Here is a 19,202-nt window from a genome sequence, read left to right on the forward strand (position 1 = left end):
GGAAACATACTGTACTCCATAAACATTCCAGGAGAAATTGAAGGCAATGAACACTCCTCATTAACATACACAATGTATGAGAGTCTTTAATCTCTTGTTTAATTCCATGTGAATGACTGCATTGATGGTGAAGCCATTTTCTTCTCATTAAGAAATCACAAAAAAAAAAAAAACACAGTTTTCAAAATTGCTGGGATTTTATTTGCCTCAGGCTTATGAATTGCAACCAAAGACATTGTGCAAAGAAAGCAAAGATTAAGTACACTTTAAGGAAAAAAAGCTGATTATCCGCAATGATAAAGGTCAATTAGAAGAAAATAAAATAAGCAAGGGAGAAATAAAGCATCCAATTTGACTAAATATAGTCTGCAACAAATAAGTGAAACCAAACTTCTTCATAACAAATAGAAATTGTAATAAAAATGAATTACATTAGTTATATACTTTAATAAGTTTTCAATAAATTTGTGTTTAAACTGCTCTAACATGAGAGGAAAACAGGGAAGGAAAAATTATGAAAAGCAACTACTGCATATTAACACTTAAAGAGCCAGCTGAGCCACAGCATGCAAAACAATAAATTGCAGGCCCATCCAGCGCCAAAAGGGTTAATCAGTACTTGAAAATTCCATATATGCACCACAATTAATGAAAAAAAAAAAAAATACTGAACCACAGCAACATAAAAACCGCTAAAATAAAACTGCCTGATGAAAAATAAAATAACCAGTTACATTTATAAGTTTGTCCCAGTTCTTGTTGCTACAAAATATTGTTTTTAGCTTTGCACCGCCATAAGCTACACCATAGTATAGCAAACCAGGCATGGCGAACCATTCCCAAATGAACGTCGACCCACAAAAATTATACTACTGATCCACAGTTTTCCATCAAAAAACGTGTAACTTGTTTCATACTGGAGCCTGTTCGGTCACAATATGTTACAAAATCTGTGTATGTGTGCGCATGTTTTGTATACATTTCTTTCTTTTTTTTTTTTACACGATGAGATCATGTATGACTGACACTAGTCTAATGTCACCTCTAGATGATTAATACAGAAACATTCCCATTGTGTATTTTTCCTTTTTTAGAAAAAACATGAATTGGATGAGTGGAAGCTAGAAAATGAAGAATTCTGTCCATAAAACAGTTGTCATGTAAGTCACTCGTCGTCACTTACGCTTCCTTCTGTCTGATCCTGGGAAGGGAAGGGGGGAGGGGGGGAGAGAGAGAGAGAAAAAAAAGAGGACATTACTAAAAAAATTCCCTCAACAATTTAACGTTCATAAACTTTAAAAAAAAAATAAAAAAAATAAAAACAGGTCAGGTGATGCACTTGCATATTGTTGCTGTTGTGAACAAAGACAGATGGGACTGCAGGAACACTGGCTCTACAACAGTACAGTACAGTGATTTCTTAGACCATTGTCATTTTAAACCATATTCAATATGAAATGTTACAGACAGTCCACATCTGCAGTACACAAGAATAGCTGAAAGATTCCACCAGTCTGGACATTTCACCGGTAAGAGACATGAATGCAGTGACTGGCCATTTAGTAGTGGCGCATCTCTACAATATTGTACAGAACTACAAGTACAGTACTGCTCTTTACATGGATCAAGACTACCTGTCCTATGAACAACAGGTGAAGGCAGCCACATTTTATTTTTCTGGTAAACTATGGGGGAGATTTATCAAAACCTGTCCAGAGGAAAAGTTGCTGAGTTGCCCATAGCAACCAATCAGATCGCTTCTTTCATTTTTCAGAGGTTTTTAAAAAAAATGAAAGAAGCAAGCTGATTGGTTGCTATACAGGACTTTAAAGAATCCTCTGCCCTCTACATCATCAAAATGAATTTACTGTTTCCACCTACTTTTATGTGTAATTATTTTAATTTAATTATAATTTTTTCTTATTTTGGGAGTAAAGTTTGGGGGCTTCATAACCAATTACTGGTTTTCCATAGAACTTCTTAAGATTAAACTTACAGTGGTCATCCAGGAACAAATTAATATGGTAACTTGAGAGATCACCGTATTTTTAAAAGGTGAGTACTTTCTTCTTTGACATTTTTGCAAATATTCAGCAGATAATTAAAGTAACCAAAACTACTATCCCAATGTGCATGGCTTCCTGCAAGAGCCAATCAGATGATAGGGAAAGTGCCAATAATTTGTGCAACAAATCTGCCACAAGTGAATATACTATCAGGGTACATCGACACAAGCAGACCCACAGTGCATTTTACGCTGCAGATCCGCCGCTGAAGGACCCCTGCATGGTGGCTTTACATGTGCCAGCTTGGAACAGACACACTGCGATGTGAGAGTTTCCGCCCATGAGCGCTTTACTTGCACACATCCTGGCCACTCCCCCTACTCCATGAGCTAGGCCGAGAGCTGCAGCAATGTGCGAGTATACTGCGCATGCGCTGTGCGGCTCACACATTGCAGTGTGTCCGTTCGTAGCGGTGTATTGCCGCTCCAAGCAGTCGCATGTAAAGCCACCATGCAGGGGTCCTTCAACAGCAGATCTGCTCGTGGGTCTGCTCGTGTGAACGTACCCTTAGGGTGTATTTAACACACACCGAATCCACAATTGTAAAATTGTGGATTTTACAACTTCAAATCCACAGCGGAACTTGCGTGTGCTAATGCACCCTGCTGCTGATTTATAGTTGCAGATCCACAGTTTAAAAATTGGCAGCTCCGGATCATTTGTATTTTTGATTGGCATGTCAATAAAGTGATCACCTTGTAAAACCTGCACCTGCAGCAAATTCTGTTTGTGTTAATGCACCCTAAGGGAATGGTCCCACATACCACTTACGCAGCATATTTCACGCTGTGCAAAATCTGTTGCATAATCCCCGATCACCATACACACAGAGCTTCCTGCGGCAGCCTTGTGTGTGCAGTCTGTTTTGGAGGTGGGGCCACGTGTGACTGACGCGCGTCCCCGCCTCCAAAACTCAATGCACACATAGGGCTGCCGCTGGAAAAGCCATGTGTGTATGGTGATCGGGGGTTACGCAGTGTATTTCCCACTGCAGCATCAGATTTTGTGCACTGAAATATGCTGCGTAAGCAGTATGTGGGACCGTACCCTAACAACGTGGATTTGTGTGTATATTATCATCTTTTGCCCAATGCAGACTATGGTTGTTTTAGAATCAATGTATCAATAAAAGCTGTGCTGTCTGTGCTTGTGATCGGTGACGGCAATATGAATACACACCACATATAAAGTGTAGTACAAATTGTTTCTTTACTCACATTTTCATCTTGGTCTTCATCACTGTCATAGTCGCTAACAACTGGTTTGGCTTTACCACGACCCTGGCGTTTCTTTCCCTTTCCTTTTTCTCGATTCTTGTCATCCTTTTTATTCAGCTTAATTTTCACTTTCACAGATTTTGCTAAAACAGAAAGTTCTAAAAATGAATTCACATACACGGAGAACTGAAAAAAAGCACAATTCTGATTGCAAATGTTTTGTGCTATACTGATATCAATGAGGAGATACTAGCTAATGGGTAAAAACATGTAAAATAAATAAAAAAGGTATGGTTAAATGGTAATACAAAAACTACCGTACACCAGACCTCCACCACCATATTTGCTACATGTGTAGCTGAATTATATTTGTCTTCAGCTAAGTTTAGACATAATTATGTATTGTCAGGAATTTTTTTTTTTTTTTTTTTTTATAGTAAGAGCACATAACATTTTTTTTGTCGAAAACTATTTTATATGGCCAGAACAAACATTACACAACAGGATAAATATTCCTGCAGCAATCTCCATTAACAATTTACAGAGGCTATCCACAAGGAAAAATGCTTGTTTCATTTATGTTATGATAACTTGTCCAGCTTTATTCTCAATTAATCATACATGCATATAACTATTACACAGGTGCTTATGACCCTAAAAATGAATGCCATGTATTATATCACTTCAAAATATTAAATTGAATAATGCAGTTTCAGTGATTCATAGCAATACATTACAGTTAGCAGCCATTAAAGAAGCATAAAATACATTCAGGAAAAACCTCTTTATCTGTGCACCCCTCCCTGTTCACAGGAGGTTTTGAAATGGATAGTGGCTATATGAACAGTAGAGGTGAGTGGAATGAGCGTGTTCGGTTCCCGTTCAAAGTGATGCCACCTCCGTGTGGTAGGTGGGGAACACGTTTTGATCAAAAGGTGCCCTAAGTGACAATTTTTTAACAAAGAGTTCTGCTGCAACCTTCTATTTGTATACTTTGTATTGTATTTGCCACAGCAGCGTGCACCCGTGTATTAGGTAGTTGTGCTGGCTATTTTTCTGCTTTTTGTTTTACTTTGATACATTTACATTTGCTAAGACAAATCAGTTAAATGTAGGTATAACACTAGTAATATAAAAGGTAGAGTTCATCTCAAGTGATGCATTCATTCCATAACCACAAAGTGTCTGTGAAGTGGATGAGAGACTCAACGACAGTAGCAGATGGATAAGGAAAGACCCTGACTTTTCCAGTGACATATTATTCACACTGAAAAATTACTGATACTGTGTAGTTAAAAAAAGGCATTGAGTGGAAAATGTGTGAAGCATACGATTTAATACATGAACTGATTCTTCTAGTTTAGTTCGGCAAATGCCTGCCCTCTTTGGGTCACTGAAAGCTAGACTAGGAATTTATAATAGTCCAGCGACTGCCAGAAACCACTCATCTTGCTTCTTTCTACATTTCCCAAACAACTTCATATTATTCTTATTCTTTCTGCAATATATACGCAGCAAAAGTATGAAACAACTCTTCTCCAAATGACAAAAAAACAAACAGTCACTCTCATTCTACCTATATATAGATATCCTAACAATGGCTTCAAATAGCAAAATCCTTTTGTAATATTTTAAGAATTCAACAGATCTTGCCAGCACAGAGCTAGGCTCTCATTGGATGCCCTTTAAGACTTGACCCCAAAAAACATATTCCCTACAATAAGCTTAACTTTCCTTGCTTCTCTAAAAGCAGCCTCATGACAAGGGACCATTTACATGTTTGTGGTCTCTGCCACAGGTGCATGGCAAAAACCCATCAAAAAGGTATTCATATGTATACGGTGGTTTGCCAAGTGTGTACCTAATCCTGTACATATACGTTTTATGCCTCTATCACACATATATATACCGTATTTATCAGCGTATAACACGCACTTTTTAGCCTAAAATTTTTAGCCTAAAGTCTATGTGCGTGTTATACGCCGATACACCCCCAGGAAAGGCAGGGGGAGAGAGGCCGTCGCTGCCCGCTTCTCTCCCCCTGCCTTTCCTGGGGTCTAGAGCCCTGCTGCCGGCCCTTCTCTCCCCCTGGCTATCGGCGCCGCTGCCGTTCTGTCCCCCTGACTATCGGTGCCGGCGCCCCATTGCCGGCACCGATAGCCAGGGGGAGAGAAGCAGCGCCGACAGCCAGTGGGAGGAGAAGGGGCAGCGGCACCCATTGCCGGCGCCGCTGCCCCGTTGCCTCCCCCCATCCCCGGTTGCATAATTACCTGTTGCCGGGGTCGGGTCCACGCTGCTGCAAGCCTCCGACGTGCGTCCCCTGCGTCGTTGCTATGCGCTGCACGGTGCATGACGTCAGTGCGCCGCGCCGTCCATAGTAACGACGCAGGGGACGCACGCCGGAGGCCTGCAGCAGCGCGGACCCAACCCCGGCAACAGGTAATTATGCCACCGGGGATGGGGGGAGGCAACGGGGACGGCAATGGGTGCCGCTGCCCCTTCTGCGACGGCCTCTCTCCCCCTGCCTTTCTTGGGGGTGTATCGGGGTATACACATGCACCCTCATTTTACCATGAATATTTGGGTAAAAAACTTTTTTTTACCCAAATATCCTTGGTAAAATGAGGGTGCGTGTTATAGGCCGGTGCGTGGTATACCCCGATAAATGATATATATATATATATACACACACACACACACACATATTTAAAAAAATCCCTCTTCATTAGCTCAGTGTTCAAAATCCTCTATGGGGAAGGGGCGTATCCCTCCCTTGTGGTGGTGGGAGGTGATTGGTGCTCATGCAGCCAACTCATGTCCATAAGTCATCTCTTGTCCATGACTCATGGACAAGCCTGATGCTGCTGCAGGACTGGTTAGTGTCCCAGAAGGTATGGGGACCACTAGTGGTGGGAATTTTAGGGGACATTTCCTTTCTTAAATATTAAAAGAAAAATTTTAAACAACCAAAAAACAAAAAGGACTTTATTTTTTTTATCAGGAAGAACATAGAAAAGTTTTTGGATCCGACAGTGCCCATTTAAGCTGGTGTACATTTTATCTAAGTAATATAAAACCACTGTAATGGTAATTTTAACCCCTTCCCTCTCAGGCTATTTTTCATTTTTACACTTATGATTTTTTTTAGAAGGTGAGGAGGAAAAAACTAAATTTAAATTTTCCACCTATAGACCCATATGAGGGCTTGTTTTTTTTACACCACCAATTTTACTTTGTAATACCATAATTATATTTTAACCAAAAAACCTATGGCGAATTCAGAAAAAAAATATTTGTGGGGCAAAATTGAAAAAAACAAAAAAAAAAAAAACCAAAATGCCATTTTGTAAATTTTGGGGGCTTATGATTCTATGCAGTGCACTTTTCAGTACAAATGCTACCTTATATTTATTCTGTAGGGCCATATGGTTACAATGATACTCAATTTATGTACGTTTTTTTTTATTTTACTACTTTAAAAAAAAAAAAACGATAACTACATGCACCAAATTAGTATGTTTAAAATTGTCATCTTCTTTTTTATTTTTCCATGTATACGGATGATTGAGCGCTCATTTATTGCACCATGATCTGAAGTTTTCATCTGGGCCATTTTTATTTTGATGGCACCTTTTGATCGCATTTTATAAAAATGTTCCTAGTATAAGAAGTGACCAAAAATACTCATTTCTGAACTTTGGAATTTTGTTACGCTTGCGCCTTTGACCGGGCGGTTTAATCAACATTATATTTTAATAGTTCGGACATTTACACACCCGGCAATACCACACGTTTAGGTTTTATTTTATTTATGTTTTTCAAAATTTTTATTAGAAAAATGGGAAAAGGGAGATTTAAACTTTTATTAGGGAATGGGTTAATGAATATTTAACCCCTTTGGGACCGAGCCCATTTTGACCCTAAGGACCAGAGCATTTTTTGCAATTCTGACCACTGTCACTTTAAACATTAATAACTCTGGGATGCTTGTAATTATGAATTTGATTCAGAGATTGTTTTTTCGTGACATATTCTACTTTATGTTAGAGGTAAATGTTCAACGATACTTGCATAATTTCTTGGTGAAAAATTCAAAAAGGTCATGAAAAATTAGAAAATTTTGCATTTTTATAACTTTGAAGCTCTCTGCTTGTAAGGAAAATAGACATATAAAATAAATTATATATTGATTCACATATACAATATGTCAACTTTATGTTTGCATCATAAGGTTGACATGTTTTTACTTTTTGAAGACATCAGAGGGCTTCAAAGTATAGCAGCAATTTTCCAAGAAAATTTCTAAATCTGAATTTTTCAGGTACCAGTTCAGTTTGAAGTGAATTGGAGGGTATTTATGTTAGAAATACCCCATAATGGACCCAATTATAAAAACTGCACCCCTCAACGTATTCAAAATGACATTCAGAAAGTTTGTTAACCCTTTAAGTATTTCACAGGAATAGCAGCAAAGTGGAGACGAAAATTCTAAATCTTCATTTTTTACACTAACATGTTCTTGTAGACCCATATTTTTTATTTTTACAAGGAGTAAAGGAGAAAAAGCCCCCGATATATACAACCCAGAGAAGGAGCGACAATGGGATTTTGGTGAGCGAATTTAGCTGAAATGGTTTTTGGGGGGCATGTTACATTTAGGAAGCCCGAAAAACACCACACATGGCATACTATTTGAGAAACTACACCCCTCAAGGAACGTAACAAGTAGTACAGTGAGCCTTAACACCCCACAGGTGTTTGATGACTTTGAGTTGAAGTTGGATGTGAAAATGAAAAATTAAATTTTTTTTTTTTTTTTAAGAGTTAATAGGTGAAAATGTCCCCTAAAATTTTAAACCCCATTTCTCTTGAGTAAAGAAATATATCATATGTGGATGTAAAGTGCTCTGCGGGTGCATTAGAGGGCTCTAAAGGGAGGGAGCGACATTGGGCTTTTGGAAAGCAAATTTTTCTGAAATCTTTTTTGCGGGGCATGTCTCCTTTAGGAAGCCCCTGTGGTGCCAGAACAGCGAAAAACACCCCACATGGCATACTATTTGGGAAACTACTCCTCAAGGAACATAACAAGGGGTATAGTGAGCATTTACACCCCACTGGCATTTGACAGATCTTTGTAACAGTGGGCTGTGCAAATGAAAAATTAAATTTTTCATTTTCATGGACCACTGTTTCAAAGATCTGTCAGTCACCTGTGGGGTGTTAAAGCTCACTATACCCCTTGTTACGTTCCGTGACTGGTGTAGTTTCCAAAATGGGGTCACATGTGGGTATTTTTTTTTTTTTGCGTTTATGTCAGAACCGCTGTAACCAGCAGCCACCCCTGTGCAAATCACCAGTTGAGGCCTCAAATGTACAAGGTGTGCTCTCACTCCTGAGCCTTGTTGTGTGCCTGCAGAGCATTTTACGTTCACATATGGGGTATTTCCGTACTTGGGAGAAATTGTGTTACAAATTTTGTGGGTCTTTATTTCCTTTTACCTCTTATGAAAATGAAAAGTATGGGGCAACACCAGCAGGTTAGTGTAAAAAATGTTATGTGAAGACCCCAACTTTACCTTTTCATAAGGGGTAAAAGCCACCCAAAATTTGTAGCGCAATTTCTCCCGAGTACGGAGATACCCCATATGTGGCCCTAAACTGTTGCCTTGAAATAAGACAGGGCTCTGAAGTGAGAGACCGCCGTGTGCATTTGAGGCCTAAATTAGGGATTTTTATAGGGGTGTACCCGGAAGCAAGCGTTTCACTTGCCTCCTCCACCAAAAAAATACTGTATGTCAGTTTTCCCCCAAACAGGGTGCCTCCAGCTGTTGTAAAACTCACCGCATGCCTGGACAGTCAATGGCTGTCCGGTAATACTGGAAGATGTTATTTTGCCACAGCTGGAGGTTCCGTTTTGGAAAAACTGACGTACAAAGACGTTTTTTTATTTTTATTGGGGGAGGGGGGGAGGTGTATATGTAGTGTAGCGTAGTGTAGTGTAGTGTATATGTGGTGGGTGTAGTGTATATGTAGTGTTTTACTCTTTATTTAGGGTTAGTGTAGTGTAGTGTTTTTAGGGTACATTCACACGGGCCGGGGTTTAAAGTGAGTTTCCCGCTTCAGCGGAAAATTTGCCGCATCTCAAACTTGAAGTGGGAAACTTGCTGTAAACCCCCACCCATGTGAATGTACCCTGTACAAAATGGAAGACATACAAGACCACTGAATCTCCCTTGATCTGGGGCTCCACGCAAGATCTCACCCCGTGGTGTCAAAATTATCACAAGCACGGTGAGCAAAAATTCCAGAACCACACGGGGAGACCTAGTGAATGACCTGCAGAGAGCTGGGACCAAAGTAACAAAGGCTACCATCAGTAATACACTATGCCGCCAGGGACTCAAATCATGCAGTGCCAGACGTGTACCCCTGCTTAAGCCAGTACATGTCCGGGCCCGTCTGAAGTTTGCTAGAGAGCATTTGGATGATCCAGAAGAGGACTGGGAGAATGTCATATGGTCACATGAAACCAAAGTAGAACTTATTGGTAAAAACTCAACTCGTCGTGTTTGGAGGAGAAAGAATGCTGAGTTGCATCCAAAGAACACCATACCTACATGGAAGCATAAGGGTGGAAATATCATGATTTGGAGCTGTTTTTCTGTTAAGGGACCAGGACGACTGATCTGCGTAAAGGCAAAAATGAATGGCCCTTGCTGATGACCTCCTTCCATCAGCAAGGGCATTGAAAATAAAACGTGGATGGGTCTTTCAGCAAGAAAATGATTGCAAACACACTGCCCGGGCAAAGAAGGAGTGGCTTTGTAAGAAGCATTTGAAGGTCCTGGAGTGGCCTAGCCAGTCTCCAGATCTCAAACCCATAGAAAACCTTTGGAGGGAGTTGAAAGTCTGGGTTTCCCAGCGACAGCCCCAAAACATCACTGCTCTAGAGGAGATCTGCATGGAGGAATGGGCCAAAATACCAGCAACAGTGTGTGAAAATCTTGTGAAGACTTACAGAAAACATTCGACCTCTGTCACTGCCAACAAAGGGTATATAACAAAGTATTGAGATGAACTTTTTTTTATTGACCAAATACTTATTTTCCACCATAATTTTCAAATAAATTCTTTAAAAATCATACAATATGATTTTATGGATTTTTTTTTCCTCATTATGTCTCTCATAGTTGAGGTATACCTATGATGAAAATTACAGGCCTCTCTCATCTGTTTAAGTGGGAGAACTTGCACAATTGGTGGCTGACTAAATACTTTTTTGCCCCACTGTATATGGTTTTAATGAGAAATTAATAAAACATTTATATTTTATAAGTAAACTTGTTTTTGGCAGATGACTGTTTCTAGTGTACAATGATCTTGTGTGGTCCGCCTTGCAGACTATAAAAGAGTAGATTGCCAATTGAATTAATCAATGCTATGCCAACTCATAGCACTGAACAATAAGAGCAATCAAAAGATTGCTATAAGTAGTTCTCTGTGGGGGCTCAAAGAATGTAAAAGAAAATAAGTAATAAGACCCTCTCTCAAGAAAAAAAAAAAAAAGTATTTACCCCCTTTTTTCATTTTACAAAAGGAATTTTTTTTTGTTATTGCCGCATAAACTAATAAAATACAGTGTTAATGACCCCGTACGGAATAAACCTAAAATAACTGCTAATTTTTGGTCACATTATTTTCCAGAAAACATGGAATAAAAAGTCACATATACACATGTATGGTACCGATTAGAGGTGCACCGAAATGGAAATTTCAGAACCGAAACGAAACCGAAAAAAAAAAAAAAAAAAATGTCCGTCCGAAACCGATAATTACTTCTCCTCGTCTTCTGGTAAAATGCAGCGCTCCGCTCATTAGATTCCCCCACATTAGATTGCCAGCTCCTCCACATTAGGTCGGGAGTTCCCCCACATTAATAGGCAGCTCCCCCAAATTAATAGGCAGCTCCCCCAAATTAATAGGCAGCTCCCCCACAATAGTAGGCAGCTCCCCCACAATAGTAGGCAGCTCCCCCACAATAGTAGGCAGCTCCCCCACAATAGTAGGCAGCTCCCCCACAATAGGTCAGCATTTCCCCCACAATAGTAGGCAGCTCCCCCCCCACATTAGGTCAGCAGTTCCCCCACAATATTAGGCAGCTCCGCACAACATTAGGCAGCTCCCCCCCCCCCACAATATTAGGCAGCTCCCCCCCCAACAATATTAGGCAGCTCCCCCCACAATATTAGGCAGCCCCCCCCCACAATATTAGGCAGCCCCCCCCCCACAATATTAGGCAGCCCCCCCCCCCCACAATATTAGGCAGCCCCCCCCCCCACAATATTAGGCAGCTCCCCCACACAATATTAGGCAGCTCCCCCACACAATATTAGGCAGCTCCCCCACATTTATAGGCAGCTCCAACCCAACAATATTAGGCAGCTGCCCCCCAACAATATTAGGCAGCTCCCCCCCACATTTGTAGGCAGCTGCCCCCCAACAATATTAGTCAGCTTCCCCACAATAGTAGGCAGCTTCCCCACAGACTTACAGCTTCCAGCCATATACAGTGTATGGCTGGAGGCTGTCTGTATGTCTGTACTGCTGCCCCCCACCAGTGTTCCGGTCACCGCTCCTCCGGCCCGGGGTCACATTTACTGTTATGGCCTATGGACCATAGCAGTAGGTGCCAGGACCGGAGGAGCGGTGACCGGAACACTGTACAAGATGACGCGGTCACTTACCAGGCCCCGGCCGGCGTGCGTTCTCCTGCGACGATCCTGCGTCTCTATGGTTGTACGCACGGGACGTCAGTGGCGTCCCGTGCGTACGACCATAGAGGTGGAGAAGCGAGGGACCGAAGGAGGATCGCAGGAAGACGCCGGGGAATGGTGAGTGACCGGCGGACATCCTTATGTCCCGAAAAGATTTTTCGGGACACAGGGATGTCCGGGATAGGAATACTTTTTTTATGTGCCCGGGCCGGCTCCCGTGTGTTGCTTGCAGGCGGGGGCCGACAAGAGCATATAAAACCTAATACAGTACTGTATACTAAAAACCAGGGGGCATCCAGCTGTTGTGAAACTACAACTCCCAGCATGCCCGGACAGACTTTGCCGGTCCGGGCATGCTGGGAGTTGTAGTTTCACAACAGCTGGAGGCCCCCTGGTTTTCAGTATACAGTATTAGGTTTTATATGCGCTGGCCGGCCTCCGCCTGCAGCCACACACGGGAGCCGGCCCGGGCACATAAAAAGAAGTATTCCTATCCCGGAGAGCGCGCCCCCCCAGATGTTGCGCCCGGCCCCCCCTGCTCCCCCCACGAGTGCCTCTGCCACTGGCAGTGTTTGCAACTTGTGCTGTGGGCGGGCAGGGGAGGTGGGTCATTATCGGCACATTTTTTATTGTTTCGGCATTTCCCCGAAACAGCTATTTTCGGCCGATATGTATCGGCCGCCGATATGTATCGGCCGCCGATATATCGGTGCATCCCTAGTACCGATAAAAAACTATAAATCACGGTGCAAAACATGAGCTCATATACAGAAAAATAAGAACTCTATAGGGGTCAGAATAGGGCAATTTTAAGCATACGCTTTTCTTACAAGAAGTTTTACTTTTTTCAAAAGTAGTACAGTAACATAAGCATGCAAACATTATTATCATTTTAATTGTATTGCCCTGGAAAATACACAGAACACGTCAGATTTACCATACAGTGCACTGTGTAAAAACGGAAACCCCCAAAAAAGTTGCAAAATGTTTTTTTTTTATATTTATTTCTCCATCTCCCCAACACCCCCCCCCCCCCCAAATAGCCGAATAGTTTATGGTCATTACAAAGTACAATTGGTCGTGCAAAAAAAACAAACAAAAAAAACCCCACAAGCCTTCATAAGTTATAGCTCTTAAAAATCGAGGAAGGAAGACCAATACGCAAAAATGTAACTATTCGGCTATGTCATCAAGGCAAAAATGGGCTGTGTGCTACGGGGTTAAAAGGGAGTCTTAGTTTTATAGAAAAATGACAGCAGGGGAGTTTGTCTCTAGCTAAAGGAATTTTCTGGAAAAATTTAGTGTAGGTCACACACAAAGTATTTTAAAGGTTTACCCTCAGATTCTGATTCATCTTCATCCTCCTCATCTTCGTCTTCATTGCTTTCTTCCTCGCTTTCATCCTCTTTTGCAATTTTTTGCCTTGCGCTCTTGAAAACCGATTGTAGAACAATAGAATCCTCATATATCTAAATAGTTAAAAGCAAAAAAGGTTGGGATCAATAAAAAAAATGTTTCCATAGGAAGTGAATGCTAAATGAACAAAAGCAATAACTGCAATGTACACTGAAGATCTTGGGTGTTGGGTGTACACCTTCCACAGTCCAGTCACAATCCTTGTTACAGAAATATTACATAAAAAAGAAGGCAGGTCTCCCCCCTGATAAAGCTGGGTAGCGAAACATATGTCGAGGTGCAGGTGCTACTGTGGTGGATATTTTCCATGACAATGTTAAAGGAAATCTGTCCCCAGTGTAACCTGCACTAACCTGTCAGTACCGACAGGTAGTGCAGGCGACACTAATGACAACAGTACTTATCTTGTCCCGGTCCGTGCAGTCGTTCTTCGGTAATCTTCTCCAGTTTCTTCAGCCCGGGCCCGGCTTGGGTGGAACTTAGTGACGTCACCGCTGCTGCTCTCTGCTGGGTCCTGCTGCTAGAGAACAGCAACGGTGACGTCACTAAGCTCTGCCCGTGCCCCAAGCCAGGCCCCGAGCTGAAGAAACCGGAGAAGATTAACGAAGAACGACTGCACGGACCAGGACAAGGTAAGTACCGTTGTCATCAGTGTCACCTGCACTACCTGTCGGTACCGACAGGTTAGTGCAGGTGACACTGGTGACAGATTTCCTTTAAGCTTTGGAGTAGTGACCTGTACCAGTTTATGGTTTAGTGATACTTATGTCATGTAAAAATCCATGACTTAGATACCCATCCTTAAACAATAAAAATGGCTACAGCTCTACACCAATAAAGAAAAGCGCCTATTTTGGATGCACTGTTTTATCATTTTGAATTAACAAATATGCATTCCTTTTACACTTTATTTCTGTTTTGAGCTTTTTTGTTTTCTTAGTTGTTAGATTATTAAAGGCATTGCAGAATGTTATCTATACATTAATTTATTTAACTGAACAAGGTATAACAAAAAAGGCAACAAACAACGTTCAAATGTGTAAAATTATCTTCAAGTAGTATTTTTTTGTTTAAGCCTTTGTTCTTGGATAACAGACCCGTGAGGAAGTTGCCTAAGGATTAGGGATCGACAGATATCGTTTTTTTAGGGCCGATACCGATAATCTGTGGAGGTTAAGGCCGATAGCCGATAATTTATACCGATATTCCGGTATAAATTATCGGCTATTTCTCCCCCCCCCCCCCACTGAACCTGCTGCAGATCATTGATTTAGAGCGGGCGCTTTAAATCAATGAACTGTAGCGGCTTTTGCGGTGCCAGAGACTGCCGCCGCCACTTGCTTCTCTCCCCCTGCCTGTATAATGCCCCCCTGACTTATAATAACACCTGTCCTGTGCCCCTCATATATAATGCCCCATGTCCTGTGCACCTCACATATAATGCCCCCTGAGGGTGCAGAACAGGGGGCATTATATGTGAGGGGCACAGGACATGGGGCATTATATATGAGGGGCACATGTCAGGGGGCATTATATGTGGGGGCACATGAAGGGGGCATTGTATGTGAGGAACACAGAACATGGGGCATTATATGTGGGGGTCACAGGACAGGGGGTATTATGTATGAGGGGCACATGACGGGGGGATTATATGTGGGGGCACATGACAGCCCACCCCTGTCATGTGCCCATATAATGCCCCCCTGACTTATACCCCCTGTCCTGTGCCCCTCACATATATTGTCCAGTGCCCCTCATATATAATGCCCCGCCCCCTCAGGGGGCATTATATGTGAGGTGCACAGGACATGGGGCATTATATAAGAGGGGCACAGGACAGAGGGTATTATAAGTCAGGGGGCATTATATGGGCACATGACAGGGGTGGCTGTCATGTGCCCCCACATATAATCCCCCCTGTCCTGTGTTCCTCACATATAATACCCCCCTGATATGTGCCCCTCACTTATATTTGCCCCCCTCACTTATAATTTGCCCGTCCATCCATACAGCGCCCGAGCAGTGCTCACCTTTCTCATACGCTGCTACGTTCTTGTACTGTAAGTGAGAGCTGCAGGGACGTGATCTCCGGGTGCCGGCGCGATGATGTGATGTCATCACACCGGCCTGCAGTGGATGGCGTCCCCGCGGCTCTCACTCCCACTGCAAGAATGAAACAGCGTGAGAAAGGTGAGGGAGTGGAGGAGCGGGACAGCTGACAGCTCCCTCTCCACCATGCTGTCAGCTGTCAGGCAATTGCTGAGCAAGGCAAAACAAGGCGTGTGCACGAATCGCGGGACTTCAGTCCCAGCCTGAAGTTCAGGGCCGGGACTGAAGTCCAGCGATTCGTGCGCACGCCTTGTTTTGCGCATTATCGGCAGGTTAGAAGCCGATACCGATAACGGAAAAAACGTGAATATCGTCCGATAATATCGGCTGTGCCGATAATCGGTCGATCCCTACTAAGGATGATGGAACATGTGGGGCTCTGTGTGAGGGGCAAATAACTTGATATTAACATTGTAGCCTCTATCCAATCCCTTGTCTGGTAACCTGCACTCTAGCTTGCTTGTTTTGTATTATTATTTTTAATTTTTTTTTTACTTTCCATGATACTAAGTGTTAGCCAGTTCAGTCCTAGTATCGCTTATCCATTTCTGTGCTGTACATTTGATGTATTTTGTGGTTGGGATCTCAGACAGATGTTGAATGCATATTTTTTTTGTACACGTACCCGCTTGAAGTGGACTTGATTGCCCCCCTCATGAATTACCTGTTTTGTTAACACTTGTTGCGGCAAAGCGTTTTGATGGGACACTAACAGCGCAACTATGTGTATTTTAACATTCGTGTGCCTGCATAAACCTAAATGGGTATTTTGGCAAAGAAACCTTTTTAAAACAGAGCGTGGTGTTTAAAAATAAAAAGAAATGCTTATTCACCTGCAAAGCTGCCATTCTGACAGCCTCCAGTCCCTGCCGTTCACAGTTTCCGATGTTGTGGAGACCCTGCAGGAAATGCTCACTCAATGGCAAATAGTAGATGCAGCAGTTACTGCAGGGTCAAAATGTCAGAGCAATCAGGGAGCAGCGGTAACCAAGAGATGTTGGAATAGCAGTCACACTCCATTTAAAAAAATAAAATAAATCCTGACTGGAATACCCTTGTAAAAATTAAGATGTCTGTTAACCTGAATATGCAGTATCTGTGTTGAGAATAGCAAACCTATAGGGAGCTAGTGAACTATATAAATAAGTTTATGCTGATGAACACAGTTATATCTGAATAAAGCTATACAAAGATATATAGATGAGTATAAACTTCTGGATTCTGTCTTTTTAATATCCCCTTGTTGTGGACCCATTTGCATTGATTATCAGTTTTTAAAAATTAACTAGCTGAGTACCCAGCGTTGCTCGGTTTTTCCTACCTAATCCTTGTGGGGGAGGAAAGGCAACATAGGAGGAAGTACCTGTCCTCATATCTCGACTTCATATCCCGTCCTCATATCACAACCTAATATCCTATCCTCATATACGGACCTCCTATCTCAACCTCCTATCCCGTCCTCATCTCCCGCTCTCATATTTCACTCTCGTCACCCGTCCTCATAGCCTGACCGCATCTCCCGCCCTCATATCTCGTCATCAGGTGGGGCTGAGCTGTGATAAAGACATTGTAGGGTGATAATAGAAGGAGGCGAGGTTTTGTCGAAGTGGGCTTGACTTGCAAGCCAGACCAATACACAAAAAAAGGGCAGAAAATAAAAGGAGTGTGGCTTAAATGGTGTGGCTTTGTGAGATGGGGTGCACAGGAGGGGTGTGGCTGGACTGACGCACTCCCCAGGAGATACAGAGCAGAACTTTTCGGCACGAAAACTATTGACCACATTTTCAAAGAGCTTTGTGCCGCGGTTTACACTGTTCACGTCAGTTTTATAAAACCGGGCGTGTCCACGTATATTGTCTGCTTTACATGATATTTTCAAAGGGGTGAGAGTCCAGTTTACATCAAAAATTTCACAGCAGCTTTTTGATAGTATAGAAATCACAGAAATGTTTTTGGGGGAAAATGTGTTATTTAAGTAATTATAAAAAAAAGAAATTATTATTGAAAAATTTTATTAAAATGTTTTTTTTTCTTCCTTGCTCACTGCATTTGCACTCACATTTAAGCTCAGAAATGTTTTATTTATACAGTTATCGCTTGTCTGGACACTAGTAACCATGGAATATTTTGTGAGATGTTTCCGCCAGATTTTTCTGGGATGTAAAATTTGGTGCCAAAATTGCTGATTTTGGCGCCAAACTCTGCAATTTTGTTGCAAAAAAAAAAAAATCCAATATTGCTGCAAAAAAAAAAATATATATACATATATTAATGCTCATATTTTCAAAGCAGCACAAGAGACCTTTGAAAATGTGAGAAAAAAAAAAGATATGAATAATATCACTGGAACAGAAATTACAGTAGTTTGAGAATCTCCCCCACTGATACAGTGGTCCCTCAACATACGATGGTAATTCGTTCCAAACGACCCATCATTTGTCGAATCCATCGTATGTTGAGGGATTCGTACAATGTAAAGTATATGAAGTTATACTCACCTGTTCCCGCCGCTTCGGACCGCGTCCTCACCCCACCCGATGCTGTCCCGCTGCTCCAGCGTCTTCTTCGGGATCCTCCGGCTTCTTTCGCATCTTCTCCGGGCCTCGCTTTCTGGTGACGTTATTACGCTGCTGCGCCGGCACGGCGTGCATAGCAACGCAATAACGTCGCCGGAAAGCGAGGCCCGGACCCTGGAGAAGATACAGAAGACACTGGAGGATCGCGAAGTGGACCCGGAGCAGCGGGGATAGGTAAGCAAACCTGCCCGGGACGCTTAAACTGCTATCCGGCAGCAGCTTAAGCATTTTGCGCTGTCGGATAGCAGTTAATGTGATGGCCCCGACATATAAAACCATCGTATCTATTTAGAAAGATAAATGTTACATTTTATATATCTGGTAATTGAGTGCTTGGTATGTCCTTACAGATTACTTATCTGGCATAATGCATTTCCCTTGAAATGCAGATTGTTATTACTTTCCTGTAAATTTGTTTGGGTTGCACCTGGTTTAGAATACCATTACTAACCAAAAGAAAAGAAAAGATAAACAATAAATAAAAAGAAAAACTACTAACCTGGGATCCTTCTAGATTAAACGTCTGTGCATTGTGGCATAGCAACATTACATCCTTTTCTAGGTCACTTATACTTCTGTATTTATGATTGCGAATTCTTTCCTACATATAAAGAAAGACATCAATTAATTGAATTAAGGGAAGACATCAGAGGGATCTTATTATTAAAATATATATGTAATACAGGAGCCTTATTTTAAAAAGAAAAACATCCAAGCTTGGCTGCAGTTTGCACAAAACAAACATCAAGTCCCCCAAAAGCATGTTGGAAAATGTGTTATGGTCTGATGAAAGCAAGGTGAACTTTTTAGTCATAATCCGAAAAGGTATGTTTGGTGCAAAAACAACACTGCATATCACCCAGAGAACACCATACGGACAGTGAAGCCTAGTGGTGGCAGCATTATGCTTTTCTGCAGCTGGAATCAGGGCCTTAGTCAGGGTGAAGAGAATTATGAACAGTTTCAAATACTAGGCAATTTGGCACAAAACCTTGAGGTGTCCGTTAGAAAGCTGAAGTTGCTTGCTTACCTTTCAGCATAACC

General features: G+C 42.0%; 1 protein-coding gene across 7 annotated transcripts in view; it reads right to left on the reverse strand.

The window, feature by feature from the left end:
* Positions 1–145: 145 nt before the first annotated feature.
* Positions 146–19,202, reverse strand: part of SMARCA2 (SWI/SNF related, matrix associated, actin dependent regulator of chromatin, subfamily a, member 2) — a 272,034-nt gene continuing 252,977 nt past the window's right edge. For 3 of the 7 annotated variants that reach the window (XM_056522637.1, XM_056522643.1, XM_056522627.1), the window contains exons 32-35: positions 18,658–18,759; positions 13,394–13,526; positions 3,284–3,426; positions 146–1,201 (exon numbers count right to left, since the gene is read on the reverse strand). In XM_056522637.1, coding sequence (XP_056378612.1) covers positions 1,166–1,201; positions 3,284–3,426; positions 13,394–13,526; positions 18,658–18,759 — 414 coding nt within the window. In that variant the 3' untranslated portion in view covers positions 146–1,165. The remainder of the gene's footprint in view (positions 1,202–3,283; positions 3,427–13,393; positions 13,527–18,657; positions 18,760–19,202) is intronic. The other 4 variants (XM_056522656.1, XM_056522648.1, XM_056522666.1 and 1 more) reach the window with 3 other exon arrangements.

Source organism: Hyla sarda, chromosome 1 (assembly GCF_029499605.1).
Source record: "Hyla sarda isolate aHylSar1 chromosome 1, aHylSar1.hap1, whole genome shotgun sequence".
NCBI lineage: Eukaryota > Metazoa > Chordata > Amphibia > Anura > Hylidae > Hyla > Hyla sarda.